Source organism: Trachinotus anak, unplaced genomic scaffold (genome assembly GCF_046630095.1).
Source record: "Trachinotus anak isolate AG129_WGS33_773 ecotype Australia unplaced genomic scaffold, CSIRO_AGI_Tana_v1 ptg000021l, whole genome shotgun sequence".
NCBI lineage: Eukaryota > Metazoa > Chordata > Actinopteri > Carangiformes > Carangidae > Trachinotus > Trachinotus anak.
In genome coordinates this window covers 12,946,146-12,966,888 of record NW_027273872.1, presented here as the reverse complement: position 1 = coordinate 12,966,888, position 20,743 = coordinate 12,946,146, and the positions used below count along the sequence as shown (strand labels likewise).

Here is a 20,743-nt window from a genome sequence, read left to right as displayed (position 1 = left end):
TGCCCCCCCCCCCCCCCCCCCCAACCCCTCACTGCCATTTAGCTCTCCCTTCCACGGCGCCACATGCTGCAGCGACCTTGGCGTTTTCCAGCAGCACGCCCGCTGCCATCTGCAGGCGGCAGGCTTGGGCAGTAAAGCATCGCGACCCCGAGTTTTTTGGGCCCCGTTACGCCTCCGCCAGGGGCCCCGGCCAGATGGCACTACCCACTAAGAGGGGTTTTACTGTGGGGCTGAAGGAAGACGACTGCAGGCGGGCAAAGGATGAACTCGCACCTCCCCCCTCCCCTTCCTCCTGCATCACTCTGCCAAATTTCTGCTCCGCTCGCCTCCAAATCGCCGCTGCCTCAATATTTCAGTCATGATTATCCGGCAGCAGATGATCCGTCATCAGCCAAAAGGGCAGAGCCGCAGGATCGGCGTGCCGCGGTCGTGACCAAAACCCAGTCCCTGCTGAAAACTGACTCCTGCAGCTCACAGGCCCGATCCAGAGAGTGAGTGAGTTAGTGAGTGAGTGAGTGAGTAAGTAAGTGCAGCTCTGTGACAGACTCAGGTGTTACACAGGATGAAGGATTTCTTTCACCTGAGGTCCAGTAACAGTGCTTCATGAGGATCCAGTCAGTGCCACCACAGCACTAACACCTCACACTGTGTGACCGAGACCAATTGGCTGATTGGTCAATCACCATGTCAACAGTCCTGCTCCTTATAAGTAAAATTAACTGTCATTTTTGGCTGCTCTAATTTATTACTGATTACTGATCTGTTCATATCTGACATCTTCAGAAATCTATCTTTACATGTAAACAATCCATGAATTATCTCCAACACAAATATTTACATCAAATGTCACTTTAAGATGAATCCACAAAAAAGTCCTGAATGTGACTAAAGAACAAGTGTTGCTGATGAGCTGTACTGTTAACACAAACCTTTTCTACATTATTAGAAATGTTCCGATTTCACTTCTTGATACTGATTCTAAACCCTTTGTAAACATGAACAGGCACAATCGCTTTTATTATCTAATCAGACTGTCAATCATAAAAATAAATAAATAAATCTATGAATAAATAACACTTCCTACAGTAATACCACCCCTCCAAATTAAAGGTTTGCATACTGAACGCTGCCTTTGTACAGTTGTGACTTTTCAAAGTAAAGTATTTCTGTATTTTTGCTAACTGCTAACATTATTTCCCAGAAATCAGTTCTCCTTTGCTGCTGTAAAACTGTAGCTGTCAGTGGTTGTGCAGCACAACTTCCTGTGTAGGCTACTATTTTAGAGCAGTGAAGAAGAATTGATTTCTGGGGAAACTGCTGTTTTATCTGAGTGTGAAACTGTAGAGTTTATTAATAAATTACATGATATCAGATCAGTCATAGACTTACATACTCACTGATACCTGATCCAGTATTTGAGCAGGAGTGTTTCTGATCCAGTATCAGTATCAGAACTACTCAAACAAAGTTTTGTACATTTTGTTTGTCTGTTGTAATTTAAAACTTTTCACCAGCTCAGACTGATCACTGTCTCAGACACTTCAGATACTGTTAGTTCTGCTGTTTGGGTTTGAGTCTTAATATTTGGCCCCAACGTGAAGGATGATCTCAGATATCGTAACAGCAGGAGGTTCTTCAGAGAACAAACCCCGTCCCTCTGACTGTAAATATTAACCTCACTTTGACTCCTTCATGCAGCTTCCCCTCAGGGATCAATAAAGGTCATCTGATCGATCAGTTATCTATACGGATATCTGGCTGAATTAAATATTTATAACACTGAATGAAGACATGTTAATTTTCAGTGCCTGTTTAAAATCTGTAAGATTTTATGTTAAACATTTTGCTTTTCAAAATAATGTTCACCCTCTGCTCTGCTTTTATTTTGAAGTTTCTCTGTTGATTTAGCACATTTGGATGCAGCCACACACACACACACACACACAGTCATTAGTGTCTGTCAGCAGGAGGATCAGCTGAGAGAAAAATAAGAAAACTGTGCTGGTGGTCAGGAGGAAAATCAATATGTCCATCTTTACTGTAGGGAGGGGGGAGGGTGGGCATGGGGAGGAAGAGAAGAGAAGAGAAGAGAAGAAGAAGGGGCGAGGAAGAGAGAATTGTGGGTAAATCCTGTCTTCAAATTAAAATCATCAAAGCATCAAAAAAAACAAAATATATTGTTATTGTTGTGTTTGTGTGTGTGTGTGTGTGGGAGAGAGCGTGTACTTGCTTGTGTGTATTTTTCAATGTTTCCCGATTTTCGTCGTAAAAACAATCAATTGATCGACCAAATGGGACTAAACTGACTTGAATTTATCGTGTGTGTGCGTCTTCGTGTGTATTTGTATGTGTATGTGTATGTGTTCTTCACACACGCAGACACACACACACACAGCCTGGTGATCTGTGTCCGACATGAGGACTTCTTTGTTCAGACCTGAGGTCAACAAATCCTATCGGTTCCATCTGATGGATGAATGGACAAGGCTGCAGTGTGTGTGTGTGTGTGTGTGTGTGTGTGTGGAACAGAGTGTGTGGGGGGGTTTTAGCCCGTCCATCAGCTATTAGCCACCACATTATCTCCCGTTAGTCGTCTCATCTCTAACTCAAAGAGAATGAATAAAGAAGACTTTACTCCTCAGAAACACCCAAAAGAAAGGAGGGAGGAGAGGGGGGAGGAAGGGGGGAGGAAGAGGAGGGCAGGGTTGCAATGAAGAAAAAAAAAACGCAGAAGAAGAAAATCTCCAATTCATTGAGATCAAGTCAATAACACTGTAATATTTATGAAGGCTGGAAGCCAGGCTGCCCTAAAACCCAAACTCCAGCAATCCTGAATTATAAATTGGTATTGATTTGTGTTGTGGGTGAGTGAGCTGCAGTGTCTGTCTGTGTGTGCGTGCGTGTCTGTGTGTGTGTGTGTGTGTGCAGCAGTAAGATGCAGCTCAGCTGCTCGATTGTTTTCACGCTTTCACAGAAAAAAAAATTGTGGAGCTGCTTGTTTGGCAACATTTTGTAGTGCAGAGAAACGTACAGAGAAGGTGAAGGTGTGTGTCTGTGTGTATATATACTGTATGTACCTGTGTGTAAATGTGAATATAGTCACCTATGTAAACCTCAGAGCAGCATGACCAGCACTCTGCTGATGCTGAGCTTCTCCTCTCTGCAGGAAACCTCACGTTTACGTGTCTTTCCTTCCTGTTTCATTGGCCTTTACACAGTTGGACTGACCAATCAGCTTGGTTAACACTCAGGTCTGTACACGAGACTCCAGAAGTGTCCACACTGCCTTAAGATTTATTTACCTGGAGTAAAGAACAGGTGTCGCATCATCAGTGTCACTGTGAAAATCATTTTTTATATGACTAAGTGGATTTTACTAAAAAACTTTCAAGTCACTTCATTTATTTAGATGTTTAGACATCTAGGCGACATCCGCCACTAGATGTCGCCTAGTAACAAAACCTGACTATGATTAATAATAACCTTCTGCACAAATGACGTATGGGCTCATTTTTTATAGGACGACAGACTCCACCAGACTGAGAACATCACACCGCGTTGGGTGGAGTGAGCAGGAGAATTGAAACAGAGTCAACTTTACGAGAGAAGAAGAAGACTGACCTGTCAATCACTGAGCTTCCACCAACACTGGAACCTCATGTGCTCTAATGTAATGACAGCATCAGTCTTTAAATCTCAACTGGATCATGACTAGGTTCAGTAGAAACACCAGTGAACTCAGTAAAAACTGTGTGTGTGTGTGTGTGAGTGTGTGTGTGTGTGTGTGTGTGTGTGTGGGTGTGTGTGTGCGTGTCTGTGTTCTGACGTGTGTGTTTGTGGAGCTGTAGTTTTTTGACTGCATGTGTTGTACGTTTTGTGTTTGTCTCCTTCAGCTTCAATGTCGGAGCGACATCAAATATGGATGACGCTACCTCCTCCCCCGGCGTGCTGTGTTCACGCCCATAACACACACACACACACACACACACACACACACACACACACACTCAGCTGATCCTGGCTGTGTTTAGCCTCGGCGCTGAGGTGAGGCTGATGGACGCCCACTGTGGTGTGAAGGGATTACACGGCTCGGTACGGCAGGTAGAAACACACTCTGTCATGCTTTGGAGCGGCTGCTGAGAGTGTGTGTGTGTGTGTTTTGTCTACTACTGTGTATGATGTCATTAAAGTGGTTCAGTGTGTACAGTGCAAGAGAAAGAAAGTCAACACTTTCAAATGATCTGCCTTCATGTAAAAATTCATGAAAAATACAATCTATTTGAACTAATAAGACAAATCATTGTGTTGTTCTTGTCCAAACATTCTCAGAGTAGTTGGAAACAGTGTGTAAACCCACGACTAATGACGTCAACAAAAGCTAACTTGAGTCAGGAGTTATCAGAGCTGGAGTCAGTCAGAGGAACCAGTTTGGAGGTTGTAGGTTAGAGACACTTTGATTTTTAAAAAAAACACTGAACCAGGCCTCACAACAAAGATCTTAGAGACTGGGGATGAAGAAGAGTTGTTGATGGTGATGATGAAGCTGAAAGGGTCACAGAGTTCAGATCTTCATCAGTCCACAGTCGGACAAACTGTCTATAGGCGGAGATGATTCAGTTCTAGAGGTCCAGCTGGGATGACTCCAACAGCTCAACAGAGACGATCAGTCTGACCACAGTCTGTAAATAAAGATGGACGCAGCCTCTGTGAGGTCACCCACAGGTTTTGAAGCTCAGAGTGAGCTGCTCCACTGTCGCCATCTTGGCAGTACCTGACTCCACCCCTAACTCCCAGCTAATCCAAAAATGGTCAAAGAGGTGTGGCGTGTGTGGAGCATGTGCTCACCCACCTGTCACTCAAAGAGGCCCCGCCCTCAATTCTACATAACTTTAGGCCTTAATAAAATGGAAACACCTGCGTACAGTTGTCATGAAGAAGGAAATGAGCTATACAGACCAAAACTGTTTTTGTACCAGGCTGTAAACATGTTTATTTCTGCTGTAAAGTTGGACATTTTAACATGGGAGTTGGAGCCAGACTCTCGTGGCCACTAGAGGAACTGCAGGTTTTAGCTCTTCACTGTTGGCTGTACCTGAAGTTTGTCAAAGAGCACCTTCACTCTCCACAACACTCCTGGGAAAATGTTTGATAGCCAGATGAGACTGAGGCTGAAGTGTTTCTGTGTGTCATATAAAAAGGGCTCTGCACATCAACATTCAACATCCTCCCACAGGTGGGAGCCACCCTAAACATCAGAGTAAATCCACCTTCTGGAGTGGTCCAGTCAGAGCCCAGACTCTTTAATGGGCAACACAAAGATTATATCCGATTATAACTAAAGTGTAAACCAGGTCACTGGGTGGCACATCTGACAAACAGTTCTTAATTCAAGTTCTACTTTATTGTTTTTGGAGCTTTCGACCACACTTTTGGTCTTCCTCAGTGGCTGGAGTTTGCTTTGTAACAACTGACGACCCATTCTCAAAGAAGATTGTGAGATAGAGTAAACCTAGTAAGACCACATAGAGTTAAAACTGTTTTCATCAAAGTGCTACAGAGAAACGGAGAGACAGACGGGTGTTTTGGTCGTTATGTAACCCACACCGTCGTCTCTCCTCCCCAGCGGCCTCCTCTCCTCCTGCGACGCCCCTCTCCTTCTCCCCTCCACCTCCCCCCATCACCCCCATATCACATCCCTCCATCTTTATATAGAAATCAATACCCTCTTAATCTGCCCTCCTCTCTCCTCTCTCTCCCCCCAACTGTCTCATTCTCACCCCTCCATCACCCCCCCACCTGTCCATCCACACCTCACCCCTTCCCTCACCCATCTTCTCCATCTCGCTTCCTGCTGTCGTCCTGTCTGGACTTGCCCGTCTCACATTTCACTCTTCACACCATGCGCACACACAACACACACACACACACACACACACACACACACACACACACACACACACACACACACACACACACAACACACACACACACACACACACACACAACAGCGTTGTTTATTTATTTATCTACAGAGAAAACTCAGTAAGCTGCTGTTTCTGCCTCAGGTTGTGTTTTTATGTTTTTCTGAGGTTAAATGTGCTGAAACAGTCTGAATATGAAATTATGTTTTCATTTATAATGGAATATAAATACCAGTGCATTCATTTTGACAAAGCTTCTGTGGAGCATGTTTAATGCCTGTTTATTTGTTTGTGGCTTCATTTCCTTGAATGTTTTTAATGTAGACTACACACATTTCTGTACATTAGGACTGTAATGAATGTTTATTTTCATTATCTATTAAATGTTCTGTCTAAAAAATAAAAAATAAAATAAAAATGTCAGATCTTTTATTAAAAGTATGAACATCACAGTGTAAAAATATATGTTACAAGTTTAAAAAAAGTAAAAGTACATCAAAATATATTCAAAGTACTATAAGTGAACGTACTCATGAGGATTATGATTCTTGATTTATTGACGAGTGTGCTGGGAAGATTAATCTATAATAATACATCAGAAGTCAGTTGATTATATTGTGTATCAATATTTGAATCTGCAGAGTAACTAGTAACTAAAGCTGCATACAGGCTGCAGGTGAATGTAGTGGAGGGAAAATGCGGTGAATTAGAAGTGTAGAATAGCATGAAATAATAACATACCAGTACTTTAAATTTGCACTTAGGTACAGTAGATGGTGACTTTCCACCACTGGTTTTTCAGTCCAAGGTGATAACTTCAGATGTGTGTTTTGTCGACCAACAATCCAAAAAGACTCAGTTGATAATGTAGAAGACAAAGAAAACAGCAAATATTCACATCTGGATCCAGAACAACTGATCGATTGATTTTTAATTCATGATGTCAGCTCCACTGTGCGTACAACACTTGATGGTCTGATTGCACCCACACCTTCCATCAGCCCAGTCTTCAGAGTAATCACGTTCATTCTAATGAATAATTTTTCTAAATGTTCTTATTAAACATAAAAATCAAGTTTTGCAGACCTTCAAGACAGTACCTATGGTAAACATTTTCCTTTAGCTTCCACATTTGCTCTTTAAAACATACTCATCATCAGGAAACTCACACCGTGCAGAACTCCATTTAGAAAATCCCAATTTTTATGAAACAAAGCTGATCATTCTCCTATGGGACAGAAGTCTCAGCAGCTGATTAAACATCTTCTTGTCTTTGATGATGACATTGAAACTTACTTATTAATTTCATAATAAAGTTCTGAGAGCATTTTTGCTTGATTGACAGAGTCTCAGCCTATCACAGTCAGCAAAGGGGACTGCTGAAGGGAAATGCTGCCTGCACACAAAGCATAACAACAAATCCTCCAATACTCTGCAGACCTGATTCAGTAATTAAATATCTTCGGAAATATCTCTGGACAATACTCTTCACTCTTGTAACTTTCTGTACTGAATCAGGCTTTTCTTAAAAATTCAAACAGCGATTTAAATATAGTAGAAATCCTACTGGATCCAGGACCTGACTCTGTTTGATGAGATTCTACATTTCAGTGACTGTGCTGTGACCATAAAGTCCCGGTTTGATTCTGGGCTCAGACCTTTGTTCCCATCTCTGTCTCTCTGCCATGACTCCCTCTCCTCACACTCCCCTTTAGATCGAAGCTTAAGATTCAGCATTAAAATACTTGACAAACCGAAAAAAACAAAATTAGTAAGAAAGAGATAAAAAAAACATGAAGAAAAAACAATCACCAGTGATCAACTGTCCTCTGACAGGAACCGGCAGAAGAGCCAAACCAACGTCTGCTAACACGCTAACATGGCTGCACACACACCCACACACCCACACACACTCCCCTCCCCCACATCTGCTTGCGAGGCAGGAACCCACGGATGGTCGTCCTTAATTAGCCACACCGCACTCATATTCCTGATTAAACCACTGCTGTGTGTGTGTGTATGTGTGAGAGATGGAAGGTTATCAGTGCATTCTTAATTGGGAAAACACTCGAGTGATTAACAGGAGGAAGAGGGCGAGCGAGCTTGAGAATGAGTGGGAGAGAGGGAGAGAGAAAGGAGATGTTTCTAATCAGAGCAGAGTGTTGATGCTCTGAATACTAACAGCTCTGACCAACAACTGAACAAACCCAATTCACTCAACTGTTAGGGCCCGACTCACCCAACATGGGGCCTGGGGGCCAGTTATTATTAGTGGAGGGTAGCTAAGGTCTATCATCTGAGTAAGTTAGGGTGGGGTCTGAGGACAAGTTAAAAAAAAAAAATAATAATCTGTGTGTGGGAATGGTGCATTGGTGCATAGTAACAACCAGCACTACTGTGGGGGGGCGATTTACACCAGCAGGTTGCACACCCACCCCTCCCCTTCCCTCTGTGAAAGCAGCAGCAGTTGGTGCTGATGTTGGATGTCAACAAGAGGATCAGTGAACAGAGATCGATAACTTTTCTCTCACACTGACCACGGGGGGGGGGGGGGGGGGGGTATTAGTGACATCACAATGTGTGTGTTTGTGTCTGTATGTGCATGATCACATGTGTATTTGGCTGCATCGCTGTGTGTTTGAAAATGTAAAACCTGTGTGTGTGTGTGTGTGTGTGTGTGTGTGTGTGTGTGTGTGTGTGTGTGTGTGTGTGTGTGTGTGTGTGTGTGTGCGCATGCGCGCGTGCGTGCAGTGAAATTAACAAGGTGATTTGCCTTGAGGGGGTGAGGTGCATGCTGGGAGGGGGATTTGGTGAAGGGAAGGAAAGGGGAGAGGAGGTGGGGGAGTGGGCTCCCGAAGTTCCCATGATCCCCTGGTGCTGGAGTAGGGAGTGGTGGGGGTGTTTGGGGGGGGTGTCTCCAGCTGAGCACTGCTGGATGTTGACACTGAGGCGGCTAACGAAGCTGCAGGTGGTGATGTAATCACATTTGGCCTTAACTCCTCAATCCAATTAAGAGTCAACAGGAAGTGGGAACCAGGGGGTGAAGAGGGCGCGGTGAAGGTCTGAACCGAGAGACGGGACAAGTTCTGGACCAGGAGGAGACCAGGACCAGAAGTAGCTGCATCTTTGTATTTAAAGTGAATCACATTTTGCTGCACACAGATGTTAACAAGCAGCAGTGGCAGAGGAAGAGGAGGGGGAGGAGGATGTGTAGGTTGTGTTTGCTTTTCTTTTACTCCTCGTCCTGAAATGACTCTGAGAGTCTGGGACTGATTTCAGATTGACACGTGTCGTCATCCAAACTAAGATAAAACTTGTAAACTCAACAAATCTGGACTCATAAGCTCCTCAGTCTACCAGGAGAGCTGACCTCCAGCATCCACCCCCACCACCACCACTCCTCCTCTCTCTCTCCTGTGGGAGACACCCCGGGCCACTGAACATTTCTCCCTGGATCACATCAAACCTGACCGAGCCCCGAGGGCCCCTGCAGGCCCCAGCTACACCAGGGTCTAATGGAGACGCCCAGACAGGTGGAAGCAGGAGGGGAGTGGGGGATTCAAGGGGACAGGTTACTACCTCCCAACCTCCTATCTCCTGCCCCAAACCTCCGCATACACAACTATGAAAATAACCCCAGCTCTCTGGAGTCGCTCAGATTCCTCCTCCTCTCCCTCCTCTACTCCCCTTCCTCCTCCTCCTGAACACAAACAAACGACTGATACTGTCGTTTTTCTAGAGGACATTTTCTGGAAAACAGGGGCAGAGGTCAGTCATGAGATCTGACACACACACACACACACACACACACACACACACACACACACAGTGTTAGTCATTTCTCTGTGCTATTCTTGTTATTCTTCTTGGCCACATAAAGTAAACACAACTCCAAAAACAGGACTGATACTTGACCTATGACCTCTCTCTCTCTGTTTCCCTCCACATTTAAACTAATCCATTAAAGCATAAAAAAAAACTTACCACTAAATAAAAAAAGAAAAAAACACCAAAGCTCAGAGAAAAACTCTGAGCTCAGATGTGAGGCTTTAATAACTGAACATTTTTACAAAACAAATCAAACAAACCAGCTGTGACGACAAACAGATGAAGATGATAAGAAGTAAACCAGCTGAATGAAGATCAATGTGAAGATTGATCAGAACTGACCGGTGCTGACTGGTGTTTAAGGTACAGCAGCTGTTTACAAGTTGTAAACGTCTAAAATAATTTTCACAAAGGAGAAATAAAATGTTTTGGACTTTTCAAGTCAAATATCATCAGATGTAAGATGTTAACCAGTGTGTGTGTGTGTGTGTGTGTGTGTGTGTGTGTGAGACACCTGTGGTTGTGTGTCGGTGAATAATTCAGTCTGAACACCAGGCCACCTGCTGCGGCGTCCCACCTCCATCTATATTTCACAGCCCAGCATCAACCACAAACACTCACACCAAGTTAGCCCCAAACTCAAAACAGATGCAGGATGTCAGCGCCATGAAGGCACCGCTGCCATCCAGTCAGCTCTCGTCCACTCTGACCTCGTCCTGCCATCCTGTCAGCCGCACAGCGGCAGCCTGAGAGGCTGAAACCACCGCAGCCAGCAGCAAAAAGACACCTTCGTGGTCATGTTCATGTGACATCATGCGTCTCACTGATGCGATTGAGAAGCTGTTGTTTCCCGTTCCTCCTGATGTTTTTAGTGAAACTAAAACCTGGAGATGTGAAAATGCATCAGTGCTTTTTGTGAACTGGTGTAACTGGTGTTCAAATATAAAAATATAAAACAACACTGATTAGAGATCTTCAAAGCTGGTACAGGCTTCAAAATAAAACGGCATCAGTCCAACCTGACCCCCTTTTCCCCTTGATGCATTGCTCCTTCAGTTTCTCTCCATGAAGCCACATTAACACGTCATCGGCTCATCGGTTTCCTTCAATAACCGACATGAACCTGAAATCATGTCGCAGCAGTTAACCTGTGTGTCTGCCGTCACCATGAACCTTAAGTCAAATTACCCACAAACCCCTGCAGCAAAGTCCTGAACCCCTCCCTCTGATCCAGTCTTCCTCTTCTTTCCCCCCTGTCTCTCCCTTCAATTTTAGCCTCGCCTGCCCAGTAATGTCCTGCTTTTATTGTAAATCTATACTCTTAATCTGGCCGGCTCCAATGGGCCTCGCTCGGCCAATCAATACACTACGATTGCTGGGAAGGGTCCACAGGGGCAGATAACCCCCCCCCACCACCACCACCACCACCACCACCCACCCCCCTGTGGAGTTAACCCTCCATGGGGTCCAACACTCACACAAACACACAGGCAGATTGTACTTGACTTGAAGCTTCATGTCGGCCATTTTGAGACCGAGCTTTCATCCGAAGAAGAACTGACGAACTTCACTTAAAGGAAGATTTCACCCAAAACCTCCAGACTAAAGGAGCCTGTACAGGTCTGGAGACCAGCAGCTGGGGTCTGTTTGAATGTGGAGCTCTGTGACTGGATGATTGTAAGTGAAATGCACCCTGGGAGTCGTAGTCTCTTCTTCAGTTTGATGGTCCACAGGCGTGTTTTGACTTGTTATCAAAGAACCAGTTGTTTTCTAACACAGCTGTTCATCTTCTGTTCTGACGATTCAGCCACTGAAAGTCTGAAGAGAGTAAAAAAGTATCAAACATCTACAGAAACTTTGCTTCACGTTTTCCATTTCTTGTCCCTGCAGTGATCAGGAGAACTGCTCTGTCTTCAGATAAAAATAGAATTTCTGTCTGTGTCATATGATTTTTAATATCAACTGTCTATAAGGGCAGAGGGTTTTTTCAACCCTCTGATACAACCAATAGGAGTGTCTCCTGAGACAGTCCTATAGTGGCAGGCATACCGGACTTTGGTTGTAATGGTTACAATAATAAACAGGAGCTGTGTCCCAATTCAGGGGCCGCATCCTTCGGAGGGTGCATTTGAATACCGAATACCTGTGCGACTAGGCTGTCCTATTTCACAGGCTTCTTCAAATGCAGCCTTTGTTGCTTTTTTGTTGCTGTATAAAATACGTCACCTCACTTTTCCATTTGCTCCTGCCATAATCACTACAACCACTAGATGTCGCCTAGCAACAAAACCTAACTATGGGTCATAATAACCTGCTGCACAGACGACTTGTTTTTTACAGGACAGTCTCAATCCTACATGTAGCAAGTTTGGTTCACCAGTTTTACCAACATTACCAAGTGGGCAAATGCCCTGGGGCCCCACAACTCCAAGGGCCCCCAAAGTTTTGGTTGAGATTTTTTTTAGGAATATAAAGAATTCAGTCTCCATAGTCAATCTGCCCATGTGATGTAGTATAAACAGGGCGTTTTACAGAAGTTTATGATTCCTGAAGGATCCACATAAACGAGTCCTCAGTTGTGACAACAGCTGATCATCACCTTACTCCACACAAAAGCAAATATGGTCTTCATATTCAGTATTTGTCCTTTAGGTTTCTTTTTTTCCCACTGCACATGAACAGAGCATAAACCAGACATATAAACTGATGCTCTGACTGTTTCAAATTCAGTAAGAACCTTGAGAGCAACAGACAGAAACATTTTAACCTGGATAAAATAAAAGACTAAAATCTTATGTGTAGGAGAACAAACCAATAAAAACACTCCCTCTCGGGTGCGTTTGATCTAAAATCCTGAGCTGCTTCCTGCTGAAGCGTCTCTTTAAATCAGACCTTCCTCTCTGTCTGCTGACGCCTCGCTGGCATTTCAGCTCCCACGAGACAATAAAGCATCTTAACTGTGAGACAAAGACGCTGTGCAGGAGCTTCTTTGTGCAAATGATGATTAATTCTCAAAACAGTCAGCACTTAAAAAATAACAGGCGCTTGCTTTTAACCTCCTCAGCTGTGATTTTCTCCTGGATGGTTCACAACATCAGGACTTTATGTTTAAATACAAGCTGCTGCAAAGCTGTTAACACCTGCACACTGACACCTGATCCAGTCAAATGTCTCTCCCTACATTTCTGATCGTGTCATCAGTGGGAGGGGCTAAGACACAGGGGTAAGTGGGAAGTTACTGGAGGTCAAAGGTCATCCTCCATCACTCCAAACTCACCTCTCTACAGATGACATCAAAGCTGCAAATGGTGTTAGAGGAACAAGTGGTGATCTCTGTGTGTGTGTGTGTGTGTGCGTGTGTGTGTGTGTGTGTTTGGGGGTCACAACCTCGATGTAAGGCCCGACCATTAAAGCAAGAGGTGATGGTCAGACAGCAGAGGATGGGGGAAGAGGGGGGGCTGAGGCAGGTGGCGGCAGCAGTGAAGAGGTGTGTTCTGGGTAATTAGAGCTCGGCCTCCTCGTATGCTCTGACACTCTGTGGCAATTTATTGCCCCACTCGGGCAACTTGGCCACCCATCTAATTGCAATATTAGCGTGTAATAACGGCAGTGTTACGGCGATCCGTCAGCACCGCGTTCTGCTGCCTCGGCAGGATTTCGGCCATTAACCGGCAAACGGAGGAAACAAAGCGACCTCTGAGAGGAACATCACCGCACATTTATATTCACACACACACACACACACACACACACACACACACACACACACACACACAGGCTGACAGCAGCTAAAGAAATGTGAATCTATAGATGAAGATCACGTGATGTTATGGAAATCTCCAGAAAAGCTACTAAATGGATCATATGGTGAGGCTGTTATTTCAAATCACTTTATCAATATGTGTCATGTAACACACTTCAGGTTAATCCAGTTAATTAACAGCCTAACAAGTGCAGGTCCTTCATCATGTTGATATAAAAACCAATATCAGCATAAATCAGCTGCTCATTGATCTGCAGCACCAGGACTCCCAGTGTTCCCAGCATGAACCAGTACATTCAGCTGTGATTCACTGGAGGAGAGGTGAGGTGAACACGCACACTCTTGTGAAAGTGACTCACAGCAAAGTGTGTGATGTATATATTTTTGCTGTATTTATACAAACACTGGTTTCTCATATTGACATCAACAGAACCTTATTTCAAGAGGACAGGTGAGACAGGTGAGAGACTGAGATTTAACGTGCGACTTCTTGGTGTGACCACACCAAACTCCGTCCTCTGAGAAGACTGTGAGATGCTGTTGAAAGCTCTGAAAAAGCTAGTAAGCGGACCTTTGTAAGACCAGTTTTTTTGTGTGTTGTTGCTTGTTGCAGGACAGAGAAAAAAAATCTGACAAAGAAGAACAAACGAAAAAGGACAAGAAAGACCAGGATGTAGAGGTAAAACAGATACATCACATAGATCTGTGTGTGTGTGTGTGTGTGTGTGTGTGTGTGTGTGTGTGTGTGTCAGTTTGATTTACTTCAGCAAGGCGTGAATTTACAACATTAAACTGCTTTACTGTAGCTACTGAGCTACATCATTTGCATGATGGGTCACTAAACACAGTAAACCCCCCACCCCACCCCCCACCCACGCCCCCCCACCCACGCCCCCCTCCCGTGTGCGTGTGTGTGTGTGTGTGTTTAAGTGTGTAGCAGAGGGAGTCACAGTAATAAATTCTGCATTTCTTAACAGCAGCTAAAATGCAGAGAAACAAGCAGAGCTGCAGTAAATCACTAGCAGGGTGTGCGTCTGCACATATATGTGTGTGTCCGTGTTACTGTGTGTGTGCATGTCCATTAATATGCCTACAATAACTCTATGTGTGTGTGTGTGTGTGTGTGTGTGTGTGTGTGTGTGTTCCCTGGGTTAGTGGACTATTCTCATCGTCCTGTCGTGTCCTAATTAAAGCAGAGAAACAACGAGGACCATGACCAGCGAATAGAAAATCCCCTCCACCAGCACATGTTGTTACACAACACACACTGGCACTAGTTAAACACACTACACAGCGGTGTGGTCTCAATGTGCAGCGTTACACTCCTCTGTATGTCTCAGGTTCCTAACCTGGAGGTTGGGACCCCCCAGGTGGCTGCAGGATAAATCTGAATGGTCACACAAAGGTGGCTCCAGGGAGGCTGAGCAGCTAGACTCTGGATTTCAAACTGCCTCTCCATCCACACATCTGGTGAAGCTCCACTCACTGGTGAACAAAACAAATGAACCTCTGCTCCTCACCACAACAGTCTGTTCGAGTCCATCTGAGACACAGCCAACACTCAGCAGCCTCACTAAGAAATGAACCTGTTGCACCATACTCCATCATCATTCATCATCACGAGGCGTCTGATTGGTCCAGATTCATCCTGCAGCAGGACACCAAGTCCAAACACCATAAACACCATATCTAACAGTTTAATATATTGACTGTGCAGGAACATGCACATGAAGCAGGCTGTGTATACGCTACATGTGCACATGTACATGCATGTACTGCACATCCACCTGCTGTATGTATATAATGTAACTTATAGCACCACGCACACAATATTGTGTTTGTTACAGGGTGTGCATGTCTGCAGGTATTTGTTTGTTTGTTTGTCTCTGTGTAGATCACTCTGAGATCCACCACGAACCAGATTCACTGCTTCCTGATTCTCATTTAGAAAACAAAGCTGATTCTGATGATTAACATGGGTCTTTATATGTGACTTCACTGAAAGCTTCTGGAAACTGGAGTCAAAACTGATTCTGATGATTAATCAGTTTTTTCAAAATAATGAAATTTTAAAAATATATTTTTATTTAGCCAAAAAAAAAAAGATTATTTATGGATTTTTTTCTTGTCTTTGCTCCCTCATCAGAAAATTCTGGACAGTTCAGTCTCTGTCCTCCTGTCTCATGTCTGTATGTCTGTATGTGCTGTGGAGGAGGTGGGGGAGTGCGTGTGTGTGTGTGTGTGTGTGTGTGTGTGTGTGTGTGTGTGTGTGTGTGGGTGGGGGGAGGGGGGGTATGGAGTTCATCTCATGTGTGACAGAAACACAGAGAGGTGACAAAACCTCTAAAAAACACCCATCAAACACACACACCCTGAGGTGAGAGGACACACCGCAATGTGTGTGTCTGTGTGTGTGTGTGTGTGTGTGTGTGTGTGTGTGTAGACACACTGACATGTTCCATTCTAACATGTATGAGCATGTGTGTACTTTATGCATTTTCTCTTTTCTATGTGTGTGTTTTCAGAGAGTGTGTGTCTGCACTCATGCAGCAAATGACTGTGTATCACCTGTGTTTTGTGTGTGTGTGTGTGTGTTTGTGTGTGTGTGTGCGTGTGTGTGTGTGTGTGTGTGTGTCCTGGCCACAGTCCAAGGCCTCTCTAACGAGCCAACATGGACTTGGTACCGACCCCCTCCCCTGCCCCCTCCGTCCTCCCCTCTGACCTCCTCTGAGGTCATTGGCTCCCACCACTGCGACCTGACCAATCACAGCCGGGCGTTGTGACAGACAGCCGCCGACTCCAAGGACGCGGCGGGCAGAGGGATTAGACGGCGAGGACGAATGTTAATAAGGGATTGTGATGCTGATGTTTGTGATTGGCCGTCGGGTTAATATTCACACTGAGGGACGAGGACGAGGTGTTTGTGTGTTTGTGTGTAGTTTTTGTGGCACTGGATGAAAAATGAATGAAGGAATCATCAGCGACTGAGAAACCAGAGGAAAAAGAGGCTCCTGCAGAACTTCATTCAGAATCCTCCTGTTTTTAAGTTTCCTTCAGTGTCACAGTGATCCAGTGACAGTTGTCTGTAGATCATGATACACTGCGGACAGGAGCTGATCACAGCTGATTCAGCTGCTTTAATCACAGTTTGACTGAATGTGAACTAACCTCTGCCAACAAAGAAGATAATCTGTGGTTACTTTATAACAGATAAATGTGTTTTCAATGTTACCAAGAATATTAACTTTACATTAATACAGAAACAGGATAAATTCTGAGGTTTAAAAAAAGATCCAATGAACTTAAGCGAATCAAAAAAATCTAATCTAAATCCAGTTAAATGAAGAGATCACTGCTGAGATCCAGATCCTCTATAATCACATTTACATGTATGATAGTGTGATGGTTAATGTTCTTCCTGAGTGTTTTTAGGGTTAATTCTTTAAATAACATAGAAGATGAGGAGGAGATTGATGAGCTTTGATCGGCCCAGAGTTTTGTCTACAGGCTCTTCCATGACAAGATCCTGTATGTTACCTGGGGGGCAAATCTGAGGGCAACAACAGTCCACAGACAGAGAAACAGTTGTCTGTGCATGAGTAAAGAACAGGAGGGAAGTTAGAGGACGCAGACATCTGATGGGAGCCTTTGCTCGTGCTGCAGCATGTAAACGTTATTTTCCATGTGGTGTTAATTACTCAGTTCACACAGTCGAGCTTCATGTCGGAAGTGAGACGTGAGAAAGAAGTGAGACGCCAGAAAACACAAGATGCAGGAAGAAACAAAAACAGCTGATGTTGTTTGACAGCTGGATCAAAGCTTTCCACATTAAACATTAACACGTAGCAATGTTTTATTATTTTATTTATAATCTATTTAAGAGTCTAAAGATCGATTTACCTCCTGGTTTCAATTAATCTCAGTGAAAATCAATGTACAACGACAATGTGAGTCAGTTAATGGCAAGATATGACAAAGCTTCACTTTGATTTTCAGGTCAAAGTTCATGAAACCAGTTAAAGAGCTTTTTATTTTTTAAATCCAAGACAAAACAAAAGTTCATCATTCTCTTCCCAGCATCTTTGTTTGTTTATTCTTTGTCTTCTGGGTTAATTTTCTGACAACAAAAGTTCAGAAATGTCTGAGTGTCCTTGAAAGCACCACCAATAATACCATATGTAACCAAGGTTAAACATGAATTTTGAATTTAAACTTAAGATCTATATTTCCATGATAGCTTGGCGTCTCCAGCTGCTGATGAAGATCATGTGACACAATCAAAGGCTCGAGAACAGCTACTAAATGGACCTGAGTAAAAAAAAATATCCTCTTAACTATGGTCTACTTACAAAATCTTTTACACACTTTCAACCTTGTCTTAGGCTCTTCATTAAAAGATTAAGTTTTCAATGGAGGAATCTTCTCCTTTTTTATCTCTGGATGTCTTTTCCTCAAATGAAGAAGAAACTTTCATGTTCAACTTGTGCAAAGAAAAGAAGAAGAAGATTTTTCCATCTGCTCATGAAGAGTGTGGTTGACAGCTCTGGTAAAATCTAGTAAGTGGCCCTTGATTCAAACTACTAGTTACAAAGACAAGAAAAAATTTTCATGCTCAACTTTTAACCCAACAAGGACATGAAATCCTAAAACTAACCTTAACAAAGGACACCTAGGCAAAATTGTTTTAAGGATACCGAGATCTTGATGAACGTCCAGAAAAATATAGTCATTGAACTTTGAGTTAAGATTATTTTATCTGTTTGCAGCAGGTTTGAAGTCTCTGAAAGCTGATTTTCATATGGACTAAGTGAAACCAGCGGTTGATGACTGATCTGGAAAACAGGAAGCAGTAAATAAACTACAGGGCATAAACCACCAGTCCAGTGCTCCTGATCTGCGCTGTGCTGCGTTCACTGGCAGTGACCGGTCAGCGTTCAACAATCACAAGACAAGTGATGTTAAAAATCATTCATACTCAAACACCAACCAGAAGACTTCATCACATACAAACAAGAGAGTGAATCATTCTCAGGTGATTCTCTCTGTGAACTCAGCCGAACAGAAGTCAGTGAACGCACCTCTGCTGCACATCACAGAACGTAAACGTCACAGACAGGAAGTTAAATCACTTCATGTTAAACATGAACCCAAAACAACCTGATGTGAAATGAGAGTCCTGGTCTGAGCCTGTGAACCTGAACCCAACTTCACTCCACAGCGTATGTGTTGACAGATAGAAAACAGACAGGTGCAGAGCAGCAGAGAGACAGGTGACCAGGTGAGCTCCTACCTGTCGATGATGACGGGGTCGGAGGGCGTCTCGTTGCGGTTTCCGCAGCTCTTCTTGTCACAACACCGACTGGAAGAGGAGAAAATCCACATTCAGTATGACAAAACTCCCAGAGAACAGATTCTATGAGCTGAAGTTTTATTGTCATTGTTTTTATAACTTTTATTTAAACAGCAACATTTGACAAAGAGCCATGTTCTCTGGTTCTGCAACATCCTGTTCACACATCCTGCTGAATTCATGCCATGGTGGAATCTCACTCACATCAGCATCCAAGTCAGAGCCTGAGAAACTCTGGTTTGATTAATCTGACACTAAAGAAGACGGATGTGACTGAGAAACTAAACATGGACGTCAATTAAAGTAGTGAGAGCCAAGTAAAATGGATTCACACAGTTTTAAACCCCCTGAAATTCTCCAGATGAATTTAACCTGAGAGCGTCTCTGACTCCAGAATGGACTTTATACATTTCTATTTTGAAACAGACTCTTGTGGTAAATTGTTTAAATAGCTAATAGTGACTTTTTAATTGTTGTCCCCATAACATATCCAACAAAACCTAAAGAGACAATTATCTGTCAACAAACCCACAACAAAGACAAGATATGACCACTGACTGTGTCTGTCCTACAGCCCAGTTTAGACGCTCTGTTTCTTTACTGGAGAACTTCCAGTTTTCTACTTTTCCTCTTCCACATTTCAGAGGGAGATTTTTGTACTTTTTACTTCACTGCATTTATGTGACAGCTGGAGTTAGATTCGCATTTCAGATACAACATCAGACAAACATGGCTGCTGGTAAGCAATGCTTGATTTTAGAGGATCATAAACTATGAATAATATTCACCAAAGTTTCCTGGAGAAAAAACAAAAAAAAACGTGTTTGGTACAAACTGTGAGCAAAACAGAGACAGTGAATGAGTCAGTAAATGATACAGTTCAACATGTCTGAAAAAAAACATGATGATAAATTAATGAATATTTATTTGATATAAACTGAGCAGATGTTTGAAGGTAATTTTTCTGGATATTAAAACTCTACACATCTGATTAACAAAATAAAAAAAACTTAAAATCAGTTTTTCCTAAAGTAAAAACCAAACTACAGAACATAAGACCTGCAAAATAATTCAGTATCTAAATGATGTCAACTTTTATTTTGAAAAAAAAAAAGCTTTGTTTCGGCTCCCCACACACACAAACACACACACACAGACACGCACGCACGCACGCACGCACGCACGCACGCACACACACAGAGTCAGTGTCCAGCTGGGTGCGGTCCAAACCAAGGTCACTAACAGTTGGCCGATGCCCAGAGATGGAGACACCGCTGTGGATCCCCCTCACCCCTCCACCCCCTCCTCCACTCCCACGACAACCCCCGGTGCTGTCGCCCCTGACAACCAGCCAACCAAACGGACGGCTGCTCGCCAAACAGCCATCCAGGTAGCCAGAGGGCAAACCAGCCAGTAAGCATTTCATTCACTCAGCCTCTGACTCCAACGTTGCACCAGCCAGACGACCAGAGGCTGAGCCACAGTCTGTGGAGGCATCCACAGGGAGGAGGGAGTGCTGGGTTTCTACTTCAGCTCTGCAGGGGACGGGTGGGGCCGAATGAGGCTGTCGGTGGCATGGGTCAGTGTGGCATGTCGAACAGCAGCAGACTGAATTCAGCACATTTATATCCATCAGACAGGAGACGATCACTCAGACCGGGATGGTTAACTGAGGTAAATACTGATCTTTAGAGAGGACAGGTGAGACTACAGAGGCTGGGACAGAGTCACCATTTGTCATGAGTCAGACTCTGAAGACAAACACGTCCTAAACTCATCATTTTGAACTGGTCACCATATTAAATACCATTTTAAATGTTAGAAGAACAGTTGGAAGATATATAACAGTCAGTATTTTAATTTACAGATAAAAATGAATCA

At 43.7% G+C, this 20,743-nt stretch overlaps 1 protein-coding gene across 3 annotated transcripts in view; it reads right to left on the bottom strand.

The window, feature by feature from the left end:
• The window catches only part of LOC139605838 (transcription factor COE3-like), a 150,326-nt gene that overhangs the window by 93,097 nt on the left and 36,486 nt on the right, over positions 1–20,743 (bottom strand). For all 3 annotated transcript variants that reach the window (XM_071457680.1, XM_071457682.1, XM_071457681.1), the window contains exon 6: positions 18,803–18,871. In XM_071457680.1, coding sequence (XP_071313781.1) covers positions 18,803–18,871 — 69 coding nt within the window. The remainder of the gene's footprint in view (positions 1–18,802; positions 18,872–20,743) is intronic.